Source organism: Leptopilina boulardi, unplaced genomic scaffold (assembly GCF_019393585.1).
Source record: "Leptopilina boulardi isolate dan_hultmark-lab unplaced genomic scaffold, ZJU_Lbou_2.1 LbouV2_213, whole genome shotgun sequence".
In the NCBI taxonomy this organism is placed as follows: Eukaryota; Metazoa; Arthropoda; class Insecta; order Hymenoptera; family Figitidae; genus Leptopilina; species Leptopilina boulardi.
In genome coordinates, this window is record NW_026137767.1 from 2153705 (window position 1) to 2173839 (window position 20135).

At 29.8% G+C, this 20135-nt stretch overlaps 1 protein-coding gene across 1 annotated transcript in view; it reads left to right on the plus strand.

Annotated features, from left to right (window-relative positions):
- The window catches only part of LOC127279008 (CD63 antigen-like), a 53123-nt gene extending 46807 nt beyond the window's left edge, over window positions 1–6316 (plus strand). Inside the window, exons 4-5 of the mRNA XM_051301061.1 lie at window positions 2240–2470; window positions 4228–6316. Of these exons, the coding sequence (XP_051157018.1) occupies window positions 2240–2470; window positions 4228–4305 (309 nt within the window). The 3' untranslated portion in view covers window positions 4306–6316. The remainder of the gene's footprint in view (window positions 1–2239; window positions 2471–4227) is intronic.
- Window positions 6317–20135: the final 13819 nt, after the last annotated feature.

Here is a 20135-nt window from a genome sequence, read left to right on the forward strand (position 1 = left end):
AGGAATTTTTAATAATAATAATAATAATGATAATATTGATTTCATTGTATACCCCTCAGGGGTCTCTTTACACTTCCCTCACAACATTATTAATATGCCTTACAAAGGCAACTCACAAATTCTAAATTTTGCGGCTGTAGACCGACTTTTATTAGAACCACTCGCATTTGCCTGGACTTTTGGCCAGAGGCAAAGGGAAAGGAAAACTACAGAAAACCTCTCTGGAGCACAGCCGGTTTATTGACAATCGAGTTGTGAATGTATGTTTGGATAATCATCACAAATGTACAAACACATCCTGGACGTCAAACCTCCCGCTTGATATATCTCGATCACAGTAAAAACACCAGGGCTATAGCGAACACCGAGGCGGTCATCCATCCAAGTACTGACTGTACTTAGCTGTGCTGCACCCCGGTGATCGCAAGCCAATGCGCTCCACCGTCCGATCTATATCATCGGTTTAGAACTTTTTAATATTTACCCAGTAAAAAAAACTAATTCAGATGAATTGAACCCAGTGGGCATACTTGCTTAAAAGACGTCCTGAGGATGTCTTTTTCCGGACGTCTTTAAGTTTTCCTCGTATGGTATATCTTAAAAACGTAAATAATACGTCTGAGGTACGTCCAAAAAAGGTTCTATCTCTGTTCATAAAGAAGTCTTTATCATGTATAATAGACGTCTTTTTCAGATTTTGAAAATAGAACATTTTTCATAAAAATAACTTTTATATTCTATTCTCTGAGTTCAACGGAAAGATCGAAACTGTTTAAGATAAATCTTATAGAAACTTTTTAAGTTTGATTCATTTCATTGACAAATAAGTTCGTAAACTTTGTAAAGGAATTAATCAGTCTCCGATGGCTCACACGCTTAAAGGCGCTCTCACACCTTTTTGGCTGCCTGCAGGTTATATTCAAATTTTCTTTCTCACTCTCACCCGTGCGTTGCCATAGTAACCTGCAGATAGGCAGGCAGCCAAAAAGGTGTGAGTGCGCCATAAGGCGTAGAGTTTGAATCCAACGTATCGCGGTTTCGATCCCAGGTCCGGGAGGATTTTTTCATTCCTGATTTCTGTATAAGCGTGTAGAAATAAAACAAAAAAAGTCAAAATTTAAATAAGATAATAATTAATGTGTTAAACTTAGAGAAAAAAACTTCGAAAATATTCTGAAGTAAATATATTTAACTCCTAAAGACGTACAAAACTTTTAGACATCTTTTTTGAATGTCTTTTAGACGTCTTTCGGTCACGACATTGAATCGTCAATTCCAGCCGCATAAAGCATTCCTATTGTAACCGCAATGTCTAAAACATCTCTTTGTTCCAGCCTGAGTCGAATTCTTTCCTTTCGAGGTTAAGCCTTAGCTTTTGTCTCTGTTGTAACAATACGATTTTTATCTTATTTTTGCACATTCTGGGAACTATCTTGTCCGAATTTGATATCCATTGCGTATAAAAATATTAATAGAGCTGAAGTTTCTTCGTTAAAAATACAAAAAGCTATTAATAAAGCTATTTCAACTATTTTCAAGTGAGCAGAAAGTATTTTTGGAGTAATTTTCCAAATCAACTTGTTAAGACTCTCGTTATTGTTTTTTGTAAAATCACCAATATACCGCTCAAGAAGGTCATCCGTACACTCATCTTTATAAATGAGCTAATAGCTGATAAAACATCACTTGGCAGTAGAGTATAGAATCATGCTTGAATCTTGAAAGAGTATTGGCAGATGTTTTACCTTAGGCCAAGTTTTGTATACGACCGTTTAATTATTGCAACGATTGATGAAACTTCCATATTACAAGATAGTCCTTCATGATTGGCTCTGTATTGATTGATTTCAAAATGAACCACATTCTACTCTTCAAGTTCTAGCGAATTTAGATTTTTCTTCCATGTTTTCCATAAGGTATTTCTGACGTACTTGAGTCCCCTCTTTCAGAATCTGAAATAAAAATTAATTTTTAGGTTAATGATAAAAAGTTATGGTTAATTTAAAAAAATGTGTTCGATTTTTTGATATTTTTTCCGTTTAATTAAATTTTTACTTAAATTCGCTGAAGAAAAATCCCTAAATGTCAAAATACATATTTACTTTGCCGTTAGAATCTTTTTGTGATTTAAATAAAAAGAAGAATTTTTAAAACAATCTTTTTCTTTATTTATTTATTTATTTAATGACCCATAAGTAAAATACTAATGACTAAATATTTATATGTTAAATTTTATTAGTTGCAATGCTGTGGACGATTCGATTTCAAAGACTGGTATGTCATAGAAAAGTTCCGTAACAACAAAACGTTTCCCCTCACCTGTTGTATGGGACTCAATGCAGGTGAATCTTGTTCTACTCTCGTCATTTCCAAGATTCATGATATGGGATGCTTTAGTGCACTGGATAATCGAGTTAAAATTGAAGCGATTGTTCTCATTTGCATTGGAATTCTTATCGCTATAGTAGAGGTAAATCATTTTAATTATTTTAAATTATCTAAGGTTAAAACTTTTCTGCCTTCTAGTAATGCTTTTTATAATTTTATCTATAGAAGTGACAATTACTTAATACTGGGTGTCGATTATGTAATTTGATTTGACGTCAAAATCAAATTCATTTTAACGTCAATGTCAAATTTAATTCAACAAATTCATTGTTCCCTGTTTCTCAACCCTGAAAAAAATCATGAATTAAGTTGATAATGTAATAAAGACTTCCTGAAATTTTTGCTTGGCGTTATTTTTTGTTTTAAAGAAAAAAATCTTTAAATATTGAAATGCATGGGTTAAACGCTCAAAACGATCATTGTAGGAGAGGCCCACCATTTAGAGCGCCGGCGCGAGGATCACATGCGGTGCGAGTTCTCAATGGGCCCCTGTACAATGATTATTTTGCGCGTTTAACGCATGCATTTCAATATTTAAAGATTTTTTTCTTTAAAACAAAAAATAACGCCAAGCTAACAATTTCAGGAAGTCTTTATTACATTATCAACTTAATTCATGATTTTTTTCAGGGTTGAGAAACAGGGAGAACATGATTAAACCGTAAAATAAAATTTTATTTTTTAAATGAATTAAATGAAATTTAATAATTTTTTATTGCAATAATTTTTTTCATAAAATTTAACATATTTAGAGTAAAAAATATTTAGATCTTTTTTTTGTAGGATCAAAAGAACAAAAGTTATAAGAAAAAGAAAAAAATGTTACAACAATTTTTTAATGCAAATATCTCTAAAAATATTAAAAAAATTTAATTCAAATTTTACATACTTATTTAACACCAAAATGTCTCTCAAAACCCAAAAGTTAAGGAAAATCTGAGAAATCATATGCCGTTCTCATATGAAATGCCTCTTATAATATAATTCGTTTCCATACGCAAACCTGTTGCCGATTTCCAATCAACTTTACCGTAATTTTTCTTCTCATATGGGATGACATAAAATCACATACATGGTTTTCCATATGAGATCTTGCATAGAATTTTATATAGAAGCTCATGAAATAAATCCCATAAGTGTCCATATACGATTTCATATAAAATACCATATAAGATCAAAAATTTAAAAAAAAATGAAATTTTTTGGATATATCTAAAAAATGTAACAGAAAAGCGGAGAAATTCGGTAAATGTAGAATGAGCATAATGCTGATTGTGCGTCTACATTGGCTGCGCAAACGTGTACGTGAACATATAACATTGTATAAAGCAGCGTCTAATTGTACATGCGAACGTGTACCTAATGAGAGAGAGGGGTACGGAGATATACATCTATAACCCTCTCTCTCATTAGGTACCCGTTCGCGACCACGTCCGACGCGCTTATTGTAGACGCTGCTTAGGCCCTCTCCAGAATGGAGCTAAACGCAGACGCGACGCATCCCCATTTGCTTAGCATTGCGATGCGTCGCGTCTGCGTTGCATTTAGCTCCATTCTGGAGAGGGCCGAACATTGTGATCTTAGCACGTTCACGTCTTTACAGATAATGTAGTGTCAGTATAACATTCGGAGCGCTCCCGAAGGGGGAGCGAGCAAATTTTTTATAGCATAATTATGAATGTAAATCATAATGATGATTAAATTTTAATTTAGTTAATATAAAGTTATACAGTAGAGGGAGGAAGCTTGAAAATATTAAATTAATTTAAACTATTTACAAACCTTTCATCAAAAAAAGATAATAAGATTTTGTCACTAATGTGTATATAATGCTTTCAGCTTTTTGGAATCAGCCTTTCATGCCGTTTTGCAACATCAATTAGGAGAAGAGAAAGAGCGAAATTCGAAGATATGTAAAGCTTTTATGGCAACTCGGATAAATTTTAGATTATATTTTAACCTGAAATGATACTAGTGTTGCATTCGATCTGAAGTTTTTTTTTCAAGTTTTGACTCTTCCATGACAAGCAATATGACAGTCTTTGGGGAGCAGGCCGTAGTTGTGACCCTCACAGTATCGGATATTTTAAGGTATCCTATGAACGTCCTAGAGATATCATTTGGTCCATAGGACTTATTGAATATTCGGTTGCTGTTAGTGGTAGATCTTATTAAAATAAATGACGAAGTGTCGAAATCGTCTCACACAGCACAGTATAATACATCGAGTTTACAGAAAGCATACATGTAGAGTTGCGATAACTTAACAAGTTAAGCTTACAGTAACAAGCTTACTTCTTACAGTTTGCTTACCTCGTTAGCTTGTCACGGCCTTACCATGTAAGCTTACCCCAACCTAGCCATGCAAGTTTACGACGACTATACATGTATGTTTACAGTGAAGCGGACATTTTAAGCTATGAGGCTGTACCAGTGGGACACTTTCAAAAAATCGATTTTTCGGCTTATTCAATAGTTTATACTTTCAAAAATATCCTGTGAAAGAGGCAAGGTCATATCTTAAATAGTTTTTGAATGACAGCGTTCTAAGGGGCCGTCCGTAAACTACGTTACCAATTTTTCATTCTTTTTAGACCCCCTTCCTCCTAAAATAGGTAACGTAGTTTATATATCTTGAATATATTTACTATACAATGTCCTATGATCTTTTTGATTGGTTGAAAATTGTCAATTTGGCATTAAAAAACGACCATTTTTTACCCAAAAAAACGACTGTTTTTTCAGAATTACGCCATTTTGTTAATTTTTGATATTTCTCAAAAATCGTAGGTCATTGTATAGCAAATACCTTCAACGTTAAGAACCTTTTTGAATTTCTTAGTTTCAGCTACTCATTCGGTCGGAATCATGTCAGCAGTTGGGGAACATTTCTTTTGCCACCTCCGAAGACAGCACATAACTCCGTTATTTTTCAATATTTTCGTAAAAAAAATCTTAAAATATAGCTCAAAATAAACCTTATTATGTCCAAAAAACTTCAAAACATTTTATCCAGTACTTTCTTTTAAAGAAATTCACACACGTCGCCTAATTTTTCATGGATTACACTGGTATAGGCCCTTAACAGTATTTCTACTGACAGTTTACGATGTTACCTTGCAATTCTTAAATGTAAGCTTTCTAAACTCGTTGTAATATACTGTGCTTTGTAGGGTATTTTATTGCGTAAAATAAAAAATTATGTTTTCAAAAAATATTGTATAATTTGGGATGTAAATATTTGTAAATAATACAAAATTTTATAAAAAAGCAGTGATATTTTGAAAAATATAGTGTATTGCAGTTAGAGTAATAGAGCTATGTTATTAACAGCTGATGCAACCAATGCGCGAGCAACCTTGATAACAGTTATTTTTATAAAAAAATATAATTAATTGTTTTAAATATAAACAAATATATTATATCTACATTTTAAGAAATTATAATACAGTTTGTTCTTAAATACTGGATTTATTTTAATTATCTTGCAATTCTATTTGCCCATCGCACTGCAGTTTTGATATTGCCACATATTATACGTGACTCATACCAAGGGAAAATGTGTAGCTATTTTTGAATTTTATATTAATAATAGTGGGAATAGCTGTTTTTTGAACTGTGCGATATCTGTCAATAATGTTCAAAAAAGTTATTGAGTTACACTTTTATTCAAGGGGTAAAATTCCTGTAGCGTATTAAGTAAAAAAAGTTTGTCAGATCGGGCTGTTACTTACACATAGTTTAGCCTTATAGGTGAGTACTTTAAACAGAAAAATGAAAAAAATTTGACCTATATGTTTTTGAAAGGTTTTTCCTGCTCTTTCGAATGGTGCACAAAAAATTTCAAAAAATTCAAAATTTTACCCTTTTTTGAAAATAAAAATTTGTTTACTTTTTTTTAAGATCGGTCTTCTTTTAGTTAAATGTGTGTATTTTCACTACAAAAAATATTGAGATGTCCTTTTTTATTCTTTTTGAGATATTAATTAAATAATTATTTAATAGTAATAAAAAATTAAATATTTTATAAACACAAAAAGTTATTGTAATTGTGACGTTACCAAATGAAAGTTGACATAATTCCGCATCCAACGAGCTATATATGAAGTATTTTGGATTAGAGGATTTTTGATAAACAATTGGCTAACAATACACTTGTTTATGAATAAACTTCTAATCCAAAATATATCATATTGGGCTCGTTGGATCTGGAATTGTGTCAGCTTTTAAAGGTTCAACATGATAGTAATATTAATAATAATAATAAAATATTTTCTTAATTTATTTTCTCTACTTACAATAATTATATTATTTTATCCTTTTTTATATGTGACGACTATTATTTAAACGGTAATTGAATTTATTAAAAAAAATATTTTTGCTCAGTATAAAAACGAAACTTCAATTCATATATTAAGTCATCTTTCATTTTGAACCTTTAACGAAAATGTAATTTACATATTCAGTCAACTTTCGCGTTAAACATTTGCTCACATGCGGACATTTTAATATTTTAATAATCTTTTCTGGACCCGGCGATTTAATACTCCTAAGTTAAACTTTAAACATTCAATGAATCTTCGAGTAATTTTTGATGCTGTGTGGGTGCGGTACGAGCGAAGAGTCGGTACTTCGATCCAGCTCCTCAATTGGTAGCTTCAGAATTGCAATTTTATTTATTTGCAAAATATTTCATTTTTTATTACCATTAAATAATTAATTAATATCTCAAAAATAACCAAAAAGGACAACTCAATAATTTTTGTATTGAAAATACACATTTTTAACTTTTAAAAAAAGAACGATCTTAAAAAAAGTCAAAAAATAGTCAAATTTTGAATTTATTGAAATTTTTTTTTCACCATTCGAAAGAGCAGAAAAAATCTTTTGAAATCATATAGGTCAAAAAAATTTTCATCCTTTTATACAATAGTTATGATTTTTCAAAAAATGTAATATGTACTCACATTTTGGCAATTGGATCACTTCAGGAATTTCGCCCCTCTAATAAAATAATATTTTGCGTTATATATGTAAGATATACCGATTTATGTAGAAGGGGGATGTTTTTATCGAAACAGAAATATTAACTTAGTATATCATTCAATACATTGACCTTCTTTGTAGCATACGCCTAAAGAAAAATAATTTTTTGCATAGGACAACTTTCTTGAAATATCTCATTTTCTGTAATCTTAGACTATTAATTTATTGGTTTTTAATCATCATAATATCTTATTTTTATTAAAGGAGAAATATATTTATTTATCAACTTTTTACAGTCTTTAAATTATAATGACGGCTTTCTTATAGGGATTAAACAAAATAAGAATTATGTAAAACAGGACTCGAACTCTTTTCATATATTACTCGTTTTTCATAGCTGAATTGCAACACTAGATGAAACTTTTTGAAGGTAAAAAAACGTTACAACTTTTCATGTATATATGTAAAAAATATTTATAAAAACAATGTATAAAAGTTGGGTGTCACAAGTGACGAATTCGGTAATACCTTAATCGACCTAAGAGTCGAATTGTTTTATTTTCGAATATCGACAAAGTGTTATATATGACATGACGTCATGTGATGTGAGCAGATATTATGTAAAAAAAACTTGTAAACTGAATTTAATACACTTTAAATATTATAAATATACTGTTGGGTGAAGTAATCAAATACTTGTTTTTTAGTTAAACTGGTCCGAAAGTGAAAACCCCAATCAGTTTCTGAAGGAATAGCGACGAGCAATTAGTTGTTCATAACACTAGGTTACAAAAAAGGTTGAAGTGTTTCGGGGGTTTCTGTGATTGCAAATTACGAACCTGGAGTGGGATTACAAATAGCGACAGCGCTACGAAGATTTCGCTACGTACCGATTCAAAGCTACATTCACTTTAAAAAATTTTCTAGCTATCGGGTGACTAAAAAAATAGTATCATTTTGATAAATTTAGGTTGGTACAATTGTTTTTCTGTGTATTTTTTTTCTCATATTTGCTTTATTTTATAATTTAACAATTTTTTTTTGGAATCAAGAATGTATCAAATTCATAAGGATTTCCCACGATGAAGAAATGAAGCAATTTAAAGAAGTATCTAAAAGACTGACAAATTTTTCAAGTGTAACACTTCAAATCTCAAAAGTTATAAAACGGCAATTCGAGGCAATGATAATTATTAATATTATTATATTAACACTTTTATTTCCAATTTCTATCCTTACAAAAAATCAAGAAAATAATTCAACTTTATCCAATAATAATAAACTATTTACTTTTCTTTTTTATATTAATAATTAAATATTTATTGAATTTATATTTATTATCTTTTACATAAGATTAAAAGTTTCTATTAGACATTGTCTAAAATGGAAAAAAAATTTAATTAAAAAAATTTTGAAGATATAACCTCAGAAATAGAATTTTTGTTCTCACGCAAAGGTTCACTAAAAAAATGTTTAGCGCATTTTTTGTGAGTTAAAGAGTTTTTCTAAAAATGAAAATTTAAATTAATTTAATTAAAAAATTAAAAAATAATTAATTTAATTTAAGAAATTTATCAATTTTTAAATTTAGGCTGGTAAAGAATATCCTAATTTTAAATCTCATGCAATTATTATTTTTAATTCTTGCAATAAGATTAATTTTCTTAATTTTTATTTATTAAATTAAATTAAAAAAATGTATTTCCTTTATAAATTATTTTAACATTAAACTAGATAATTTATTTTTCAAGTTGTTATTTATTAAATTAATAGGTTATTTGCAATATTAAAGTATAATTTATTTCGTCACTAGTTGATTATTTTATTTGAAAGTAACAGTTGGCAAACATGAAGTTAGAGAATTGATTCCACCTTCATGTTGTATTTGTTTGCTACGTAGATAAAATGTTTTAGGAAATTGACATGAATTCTATGTCAATGTCCTTATTTAGAGGGGTTATGTTTATAGTTTCTTCTAAATTACCATCTTGCAGTTTAAGGTTTGAAGAAATTGTCAACGGTATTTTATTTTGGCCATGATTTGGAACAAATTTCACTAAAAATATGTAAGTTTTTAATTCTAAATAACAAAAAGCGCTACATAGCGACTAGCGCTATTAGTAATCCCACTGCTGAAGATAGATCTAGAAAATACAAAGTGGTTGATCCAATATGGCGAACGAAATTTCTTTTAAAATTTATCGGATTCATTTCAAATTTGTTATTTGAGAGTTACTTGTAATTTTGAACTACTAGTTTAACTTGACAAATCAACTTCCACTAAGATTTTCAGATCTAAACTTTAAATTTTTAAATTTAAGTTTTACTGAAGCCATATTAGAGAGTTTTCTCAAGTGAGGTTTTCTTTTTATAGTGAATTAAAAAAATATTGAAAATGCAATTTTTTGACACTGCAAGCACATTTTTATGGGTAATGAATAATTTGAAATATCTTATGCTTTCTTATTTTATATATTTTTTAGTGTAGTTCTCACATGAGAAAAAGTTTTTTATATATACAAACTGATAGAAATATTCATTGCAATTTTAAGCTATCATGAGTATAAAGGTACTCTCTCACCTTCTCGTTGTCATGGTAACGTGGTGGAGTACGTGAGATAAGATAAGATGGCGAGAGAGTACCTTTAGATTTTTATTTAGATCTGACATTCGTCGATATGCCATATGGTGTTGGAAAATGTAACATGTTTTGAATAGCTGTTTGTATCACTTGCAATTGTAGTTCTGCTGTCATTGCATTGTTAATTATTTTATCATCATAGATTTCTAGATAGCAAGAATACATGCACATTGCTGGACATTTCGCTCGCACGCGTGCCGATTAACCAATACGGCGTAACATCATTCGAGCACGCAGATGCATCCACATATGTGTCGCACGCGTGACGTTGAAATGCATGTTTAGGGCATTTAATTTCTATTTAAAATATTTATTTAATTTTTAAATTATAGTTTTTAAAAATCTATTTAATAGATAAAAATGCGTAAATATAAATTAATACTTTTTATTTCACACTATTATTTTTTTTACTATTATTATTATTATTATTATTATAAAAGTGTGTTTAAGCAAAATTTTTCAAACGAAAAATTTAAGGTTATGTTTATATGTATGCATACAAATTTTAACTTTTGACGTTCAAAATTTTTTTTTGGGCTCGTTTTTTTATTTTTACACACATGAAAATAATACGAAAATTTTGTAATAAATTTTGGAGTGGGCCTGATGATCTTTTTGTTTATATAATTTCTTTAAAAAAAATTTTTTACTTTCTTTTATTTTTCGAAAAACTGAAACTTTTTTGTATCTTGGTCATAATTCCTGAATTCAATACTTGTAAATGAAATGATAGCTTGCATTGAAATAGCCTTCACACGTGATTGCAAAGTGCAAACGAAATACATGCGTTATGACCATCACTTTGTGTCCCGCACATGACGTGCGGAACGTGTGGCGCACGATTGTTATCTGGGTTCATATCTATCTTTGAAATACGTGTATTTATAATTTTATAACATGAAATAAAAAAGAATATGCAAACCATTCGTTGCAATTGCACCGCATGACCTAGATTTAAATAAGTAATTTATATAATAATAAGAGTTCTTTTATATTTTTTATGCACGTTTGCATACAGGAATGTAAACAGTAATTTTGTATTAAAATAGTTCACTTATACATTTTTAAATTAGACAATATTTCACATTTTTATACTTTATCCCATATAAATTCACTAAAACTGTTATCCAAGTTTCAATGTTTAATTTGTCAAAACATTATAAAAAATAATTGTAATTTCAGAGCTTATTGTTATTGTTTATTCACAAAGTGTTTATTTTAAAAGATACCAAACGACTAGACTGTCAATACTTAGAATATAGGTTATGTTGTTATGCACGTGGTCCTGTGTTCGCTCTGAGAAACCAATTTAGATATAAAACCGATGTAAAAACATTCCAATAATTAAAAATTTTGTTTTATAATTATTAAAATGATTAATACTTACCTACACTTTGTTTATATTAACAACTTACTGTTTTAATAGTGTAAAATCATGAATGATGTATTAATAAAGAATTTAAAATTGCCCATCTGAAATCACGTGATCAAATGTATTACACATGTAGAAAACTTGGCACGTATTATACTTAGTATTATACACGTAGAAAACCACGTATTATACGTACCCATCACTGGCCATATTGCTTACGACCACGCCTCTATGTTAGATCGCAATAGAGTAGAAGGTGATAATGTAGTACAAGGAGCATTGTAGTGCTCAGGTTCTGCCGACTAAGCGAACGAATAGAAATACTTACTGCCTTGTATAGTAGCCTGTATAATAATTTGCTAATCAACATCATTCTTTGTGAGATTTACGCTATACAATTTACTGGAGAACAATATTATAATATATTATATTAATTATAAGTCATCGGACTTATATTGTTATTGATCAAAATCGTTATTGAATTAAAGAAATGAGTTGACGCAGTCTAGGAGGATGAAATGGGGGTAATTGATAACCACTGAAATGGATACATATACTACTGAAACGTGCACATCCCATTTAAACCTACAATGATGCTTCTCCAATGGGACCCTAAGAGCATTCGTAAACGTAGACGTATGACGTCACCAATTCTAAACTAAATTAATAATAATTTATGGGTGAAGTACTAACCTATACTACTAAATGTTATTCAAATTGCAGTTCGATCAAGAAGACTAGAACCAGGAGGTGAAACTTCCACGCTTTACCACAGTGAATAGTGGCATGGTAATCGTGCACACGGTGGGCGTGTCATTTAAGTTCGGGTACTGCTAATAGAACGAATTTACGAATTCTGCGCATACTAACCTTGAAGGTTTTTAAGGGGAAATTTCGTAGCAAGCAGCTGCAAATGTTTGCGTCTGCTTGGTTAGGTTAGAAATGTCAAAAGCGAGATAATATATATATAAAGGAAAGTCTTCCCAGTGGGCAAAAAACCACGTTCGTTCTAAAAACGTTTTAAGAAAGTTTTTAGAACGTTTCATGTCCGCCAAATAATGTTCTGGAACATTTTAAGAACATGGATGTTCAAATAATGTTCCAGAACATTATTTGGCGGTCATGAAACGTTCTAAAAACGTCCTTCAAACGTTTTTAGAACGAACGTGGTTTTTTGCCCACTGGGTTGAGAAAAGTATATATTATATATATATATTACATATTACAACTTACATATTACATATTCACATATTGAATATACTTAATATAATATATTAAATTACAAATTTAAATTCAAAATATGATTTTCTAACTCAGGAATATTAAAAAATTATTATTATTTAAAAACAAATTTTGTGCTGAATTGTGCTAGTCTATCATAAAAAGAAACAATCATAACAGTCACGAAAAATTAAAAAATTTTCAAAATAATTAAATTTTAAAATTCAATAACAGCATTTTTTTATTCGGAAATATTTAAAACGTATTATTTTTCATTTAACAAATTTTGTGCTGCATTCTGCAAATTGAGCACAAATAGATAATGCAGCACAAATTAAAAACATCTTTAAACATAAAATTTATAGGTACTCAATTTTTTTTTCTATTTATTTCTTAAAAGAAGATCAAATTTTGAGAAGAAAAAGATATGAAAGAAGGGATTTCGTCAATATTTCATTTAGATATTATAAAAAAACGGTAATTTTCAATGTTTTATAAAAATTACTTCTAAAGTAATTATACTTTATATACTTATATAAATATATATATAGCCTCTGACCACTTGTGTTTTGATTCCTTAAAAAAATTAATGTTAACAGATAATTTGAAAAATATAGGATAAATAAATATTAATTCTTAATAAGGCACGGTTTAAATTTTATATGTTTTATTATAATAATAAATACTTACCTCATCTGATGGAAAAGAAAATAGAGAAAATATATGCAGTTCATTTTCTTTACCATATTTTTCGTCCACTATACAGTTTCTCACGCAGCATATTCTCACCATTTTTTTATGAAAAAGCAACAATTTTATTAAATAATCGCATCCAAAAATTTATGGGTAAACCATTTGCCATAACCGCATAAACAGAAACTTAAAAACAGCGTCTGCTACATTTCAAATATCAGTGTCAAGAAAGTATGCGCAGAACACTCAAATTCGTCTGAATAGCAAAGCCCGAACGATAAGCCACGCCTTCTAGTGGCTTGTTTTTCACGCCGCATCTTTAAAACGGAGTTTCCCCTCCTGGTTCTAGTCTTCTTGAGTTCGATCTAAGAAAATATTTTTTTGAATTGGTACTCTTCAGAAATTTTGCCTTAAATATATTAATATTTAGTTTTCTATTTGTGCGTGTATTTGGAAAACAATTTAATATGTATAAATAAATATTTATGAATCTAAAAAAGTATATTAATATTCATACCCAAATATTTCCTACAAATAGGCTTTCATTTTAAGAACCCACATTCTTTTTATCCCTTAAATAAATGATTGCTATTTTTTCCTCTTCATATTCGAAAAACCCGACACACCATATTTCTGTATGACAGTCGACATTTGGGTCTTAAATGATGAATTAAATCCAAGCTGGCGGTGTAGGTGGGCCTTCAAAGTCAATCATCACTTTTTGCCGTCTCGTTGCTGATTTGTAGAAAAACATGCTCGGACCTTTTTTAACATATTTCAGGAACCACAAAACATTTTTTAAGTTTCAAAAATGCAAATTAAAGCTGAGATCTTAAAGATTATGTTGTAAAATTGTCAAATTTTTCCATACATTATTCTAGATTATGCCGGAAGTCAAAAACATTAGTACGACAGTACGAAAATTGCATAATTTTTGCTTGAAATCTTTTCGGTGTTATAAATTCAAAAAAAAGAAAAAAATTTCTTGATGTACATTCAGAAGCAGAATTTTATCAGCTTTCAAACCATCTAAGTTAGAAGTCTCTACCTTTTTCTATCTTGAAATATCTTTCTTTAAAGTCAGTGCCGAAGTTCCACTCCTCGAACGTTAGTCGTACCGACAATTTCCGACGGTAGTGTATTTTTGTAGTTTAGACATCAATTGACGTTTTTGATAAAAATTTGTATTTTTGAGGTTATAAAAAATTTTTTCGACGTTGAGATGTCCCACACAGCACCGATAATTTCCTGAACCTTCACTGTATGTTTTTAGGTTACTCTGGGAAAGTTCCATCTCCACGTTCAGAAAAGATGGTTTAAATCTTAAAATGTCTGCATGTGAGCAAATGTTTAAGGCGAAACTTGACTGAACATGTAAATTACATTTTCGTTGAAGGTTCAAAATGAAAGTAGACTTAATATATGAACCGCTTTTACACTGGGAAGAAATATTTTTTTTAAATAAATTTAATTACTGTTTAAATAATAGTCTGCACATATGAAAATGGATAAAATATTATAATTATGAGTAAAAAATGAAATAAGTAAACACTTAATTATTATCATCCATTTATTAGCACGGATATATATTACATATAAAAACATTTATATAGAATATATATTTTTATTTTATTATTTTTATTTATTTTATCCTTTTTTAATATATAAAGACTATTATTTAAACAGTAATTAAATTTATTTTTAAAAAAATATTTCTTCCCAGTGTAAAAGCGGTTTATATATTAAGTCTACTTTCATTTTGAACCTTCAACCAAAATGTAATTTACATATTCAGTCAAGTTTCGCCTTAAACATTTGCTCACATGCGGACATTTTAAGATTTAAACCATCTTTTCTGAACACGGAGATGGAACTTTCCCAAGGTAACCTAAAAACATTCAGTGAAGCTTCAAGGAATTATCGGTGCTGTATGGGGTTATATACATCAATCGATTCGTTTCCATGCCAGGAATACAATTTTGACAAGAATTAAGTAAAATTTCTATATTAGAAAAAGTTATTTCAAAAAATACAAAAATCGATTTTTTAAAAAAATTCAAAAAAATGATTTAATCTATAGATTTCAGAAAAATAGAAACTTTATATAGATTAATTGTTTCGTTTTAATGTAAGAAATAAGCAGGGTTGTCAGATTCTCAACGCGGCGAATTTTGGCAGGCATTCCGTGAAGGAGTTGACGGCAAATAATAAGCAAATAATTACCACAATCAGAACGCACAGTGTTTAAAGCTCTTTGAAAAATTTGTAATGTTCTCGATAACTGGGAAAAGCTTTTTCCAAACTTTACTTGGTCAATAGCTATTAAATTAGTAGAAGAATTTAAAGAAGACTGCAATAGTTCAATTTCATGTAATCTGAGATTTCCTGGATTATTTATAGTTGAAACTGGAAGCAAAACTAACCAATGTGTCTTTGAAAAACTTTGAAGTTTCTGAGGAGCTTTACCTTCACTTCTTGTCTGTAAATTAAAAATATAAATTTAAATCCAAAATTTAATTAAATAAAAAAGAAGAAGATACAAGAAACTTAATTTAAAAAACTCTGCGTATTCTTCTTGTAAGAAAACCAATTGTAAGATTCGTTTAAGATGTAAGTCAGTTGAGTAGGAAGTACTTTAAATGCATATTCTGCACACTTGTCTATATTACGGCAAACGCATTTAATTAATTGTAAGTTTGGCACTAGTTTTTTCACGTGTATGTGCATGGAGTTATCTTTTCCCCACATATTCGCAGCACAATCGGTAACAGTAGCATGAAGTTGTTTGATGGGAAGGCTAATTTATTTAAGATAATTCACAAGATCAGTTTCTAATTGTTTTCTAGTACATTTAACAACTTTGACAATGCCAAAAAAGTCTGTAATCATTGTTCATTAGTGTGACTGAATTAAAATAGGTGAGAAATTGAAACAAAATTTGATTCGGTTTTTGTTATATTTTAGATCAATATAAACTTATTTATTCAATTAAATATTTAACCTAATGTACAATTAAAACGACAAAAAAAATATGATTCGCGTTTACATCTTAAATATTGTTGGCTTAGCAAGAGCTCAACTTCAAGAGACGGTCGGACGAATAGTGATGTCTTTTTCAAAGTATGGAAGTGGAGTATTTTATTTTCCGAAATATTTCGAAAATGAACGAAATTTAACGAAGTTACAATAATTGAAAATGAAACTAACTAAAATTACCTGGATTTCGGTACAAAGGGTCGATGTTGGCGCGCCGACATCGGTACATATCCCATACCCCTAATAAACTAAATGAGTTCTTAAACTTTGAAAAGGAGCTTATAGTTATAAAACAGTCGATTTAGAATGTATTTACAATCGAAGGTAAAAATCCTAACTAAATAACTCAATTGCTCACCATTTGCACGGCAGATGTTTAACAATCATAAAAATTAGAAAGTTCTTGTCCAAATTCATATTATAAAAATATAAAATGCTATTGAGACTAAACATGCCGCCCGCCTTGAACGATTCGCGTTCGAAAAAAGATAAGTAAAGGCAATATCTTACTAATCCTACATAAAGATTGATACATATAAAGTGAATTGATTATTAAAATTGACAATTGAAAATATCGAAGATTAACCATTTTCATCCGAATAAAATGACAATACTAAAATCCAGTTCTTTCAACCATTTATTGGAAGTAATGCGACATTTTTTAGTGATCTCTTGTACGAGCCAGCCACAGTTAAAACTGTGACAGTGCGTATTATCCCATCTTGGCCAGGATGCGTGGCCAGGATTCGACCTAGTTTCCAATTCATTGGAGCTAAATTATCTTCGCGGATGAGAAGTAAGGTTCCAGATTTGATGTTAAATTGACTAACATCTTTTTGCCATTTGCTTCTTGTAATCAGTTCGTTGACATATTCCTTATGCCACCGTGTCCAAAAGTGTTGACGCATTTGTTGTGCTAATTGCCAATTGTTTAGGCGATTAGCTGAGATGTTTTGCAAATCTTCTTCTGGAAGGGTTGTCATCGAAGTGCCAATTAAAAAGTGACCAGGAGTTAAAGGACGCACGTCATTGGGATCAGAGGACAAAGGAGTAAGAGGACGAGAGTTAAGGATCGCCTCTATTTGAACAACATAAGTTTTTAGTTGCTCGTACGTCAATAAAGATGTATCTGAAATTCTGGTGAAATGATATTTGAATGATTTTACCGCTGCCTTCCAAAGGCCCCCAAAATGAGGTGCTCTGGGAGGTATAAAATTCCATTGAATTTTTTCCTGTGCTAAATATACTTTAATTTCATTGTCATTTTCCAAAGTCTCGATTTGCTTGTACAATTCCTTTAATTCATTATTTGCACCAACAAAATTTGTTGCATTGTCAAACGACAAAGATGCAATTTTTCCTCTACGACTAGTAAAACGACTTAAGCAAGCAATAAAAGCATCGGTAGTTAAATCACTAGCTAGTTCTAAATGAACTGCTTTTGTCGCGAAGCGTACAAAAACTGCGACGTAAATTTTTACTTTAGTAACATAACGATGTCTGCGTTCCTTCATAAAAAATGGCCCACAACAATCAACTCCCGAATTATAAAAAGGTTTAATCAAATCAGTTCGATTTTTGGGGAGATTACCCATCAAATACTCAATTTCAGGTGGTTTAGCTCGAAAACATGTTATACATTTTTTTAATTCATGTCTAATTGTATTACGACCATCAATGATCTAATAATTTTCGCGGATTCCATATAAAGTGCTATGTAGCCCGGCATGAAGACGCTTGAGATGCTCGTGTCAAATAATAAAAGTCGTGACATGATGACCTTTTGGAAGAATTATTGGATGTTTTTGAGATTCGTTTAATGTTGAAAATTTTAAACGACTACCAACCTTTAATACACCTTGATCTAAAAAAAATATTAAGGTTCCCCAATTTGCTCTTCGAATGTATTTGTTCATTGCGTGATAATGCCTTGAATTCTTCGGGAAATGCATTTAATTGAATCGTTTTTATAATTAAAATTTTAGCCGCAGATTTTTCCTTTTTTGTTAGTTGGCTGAAGGTTTTAAATTTTTTATCTTTTATTTTTAAATTGTTAATAAATCGCAGGCAATAAGAAATGACGTTAATTAGCCTTGTTAATTTACTATATTTTTCTAAAAGAGGTATTGGAATTTGGCAGGCGAGTAACGTAAGTATGGGTTGCACTTTACGCCTCTCTGAGGTTTCGCCCAATTTGACTTCGAGATTTGGCCAAAAGTGCCAAATAGTCGATTTAGAATGTATTTACAATCGAAGGTAAAAATCCTAACTAAATAACTCAATTGCTCACCATTTAAGGATTTAGAATAATATTTTTGTTTTCGTACTAAACATTTGCACGGCAGATGTTTAACAATCATAAGAATTAGAAAGTTCTTGTCCAAATTCATATTATAAAAATATAAAACGCTATTAGGACTAAACAATCATTTTTTTGTGTACTTTGCTAAAATATCGAATGCAAAGTCCCATAAATTTAGTCGGTGAAAGCAGGGCTGCCAGATATCTACTCATCCGTCCCGCCATTAGTACGAAAAAATATATATGTATATTAATCAAGTACATTGTACTTTGGCGTCACAGTTAAATATCATACTTAAGGTTAAGAGATCATTAGTTTTTAAAATTACAATAATTAGACAAATACTTCTGTAAGAAGTTCACGAAGTTAAATGTCCAGGAGTGGGATTACAAATAGCGACAGCGCTACGAAGATTTATATATGTATATATGTAAAAAATATTTATAAAAACAATGTATAAAAGTTGGATGTCACAAGTGACGAATTCGGTAATACCTTAATCCACCTAAGAATCGAATTGTTTTATTTTCGAATATCGACAAAGTGTTATATATGACATGACGTCATGTGATGTGAGCAGATATTATGTAAAAAAAACTTGTAAACTGAATTTAATACACTTTAAATATTATAAATATACTGTTGGGTGAAGAAATCAAATACTTGTTTTTTAGTTAAACTGGTCCGAAAGTGAAAACCCCAATCAGTTTCTGAAGGAATAGCGACGAGCAATTAGTTGTTCATAACACTAGGTTACAAAAAAGGTTGAAGTGTTTCGGGGGTTTCTGTGATTGCAAATTACGAACCTGGAGTGGGATTACAAATAGCGACAGCGCTACGAAGATTTCGCTACGTAGCGATTCAAAGCTACATTCACTTTAAAAAATTTTCTAGCTATCGGGTGACTAAAAAAATAGTATCATTTTGATAAATTTAGGTTGGTACAATTGTTTTTCTGTGTATTTTTTTTCTCATATTTGCTTTATTTTATAATTTAACAATTTTTTTTTGGAATCAAGAATGTATCAAATTCATAAGGATTTCCCACGATGAAGAAATGAAGCAATTTAAAGAAGTATCTAAAAGACTGACAAATTTTTCAAGTGTAACACTTCAAATCTCAAAAGTTATAAAAAGGCAATTCGAGGCAATGATAATTATTAATATTATTATATTAACACTTTTATTTCCAATTTCTATCCTTACAAAAAAATCAAGAAAATAATTCAACTTTATCCAATAATAATAAACTATTTACTTTTCTTTTTTATATTAATAATTAAATATTTATTGAATTTATATTTATTATCTTTTACATAGGATTAAAAGTTTCTATTAGACATTGTCTAAAATGGAAAAAAAATTTAATTAAAAACATTTTGAAGATATAACCTCAGAAATAGAATTTTTGTTCTCACGCAAAGGTTCACTAAAAAAATGTATAGGGCATTTTTTGTGAGTTAAAGAGTTTTTCAAAAAATGAAAATTTAAATTAA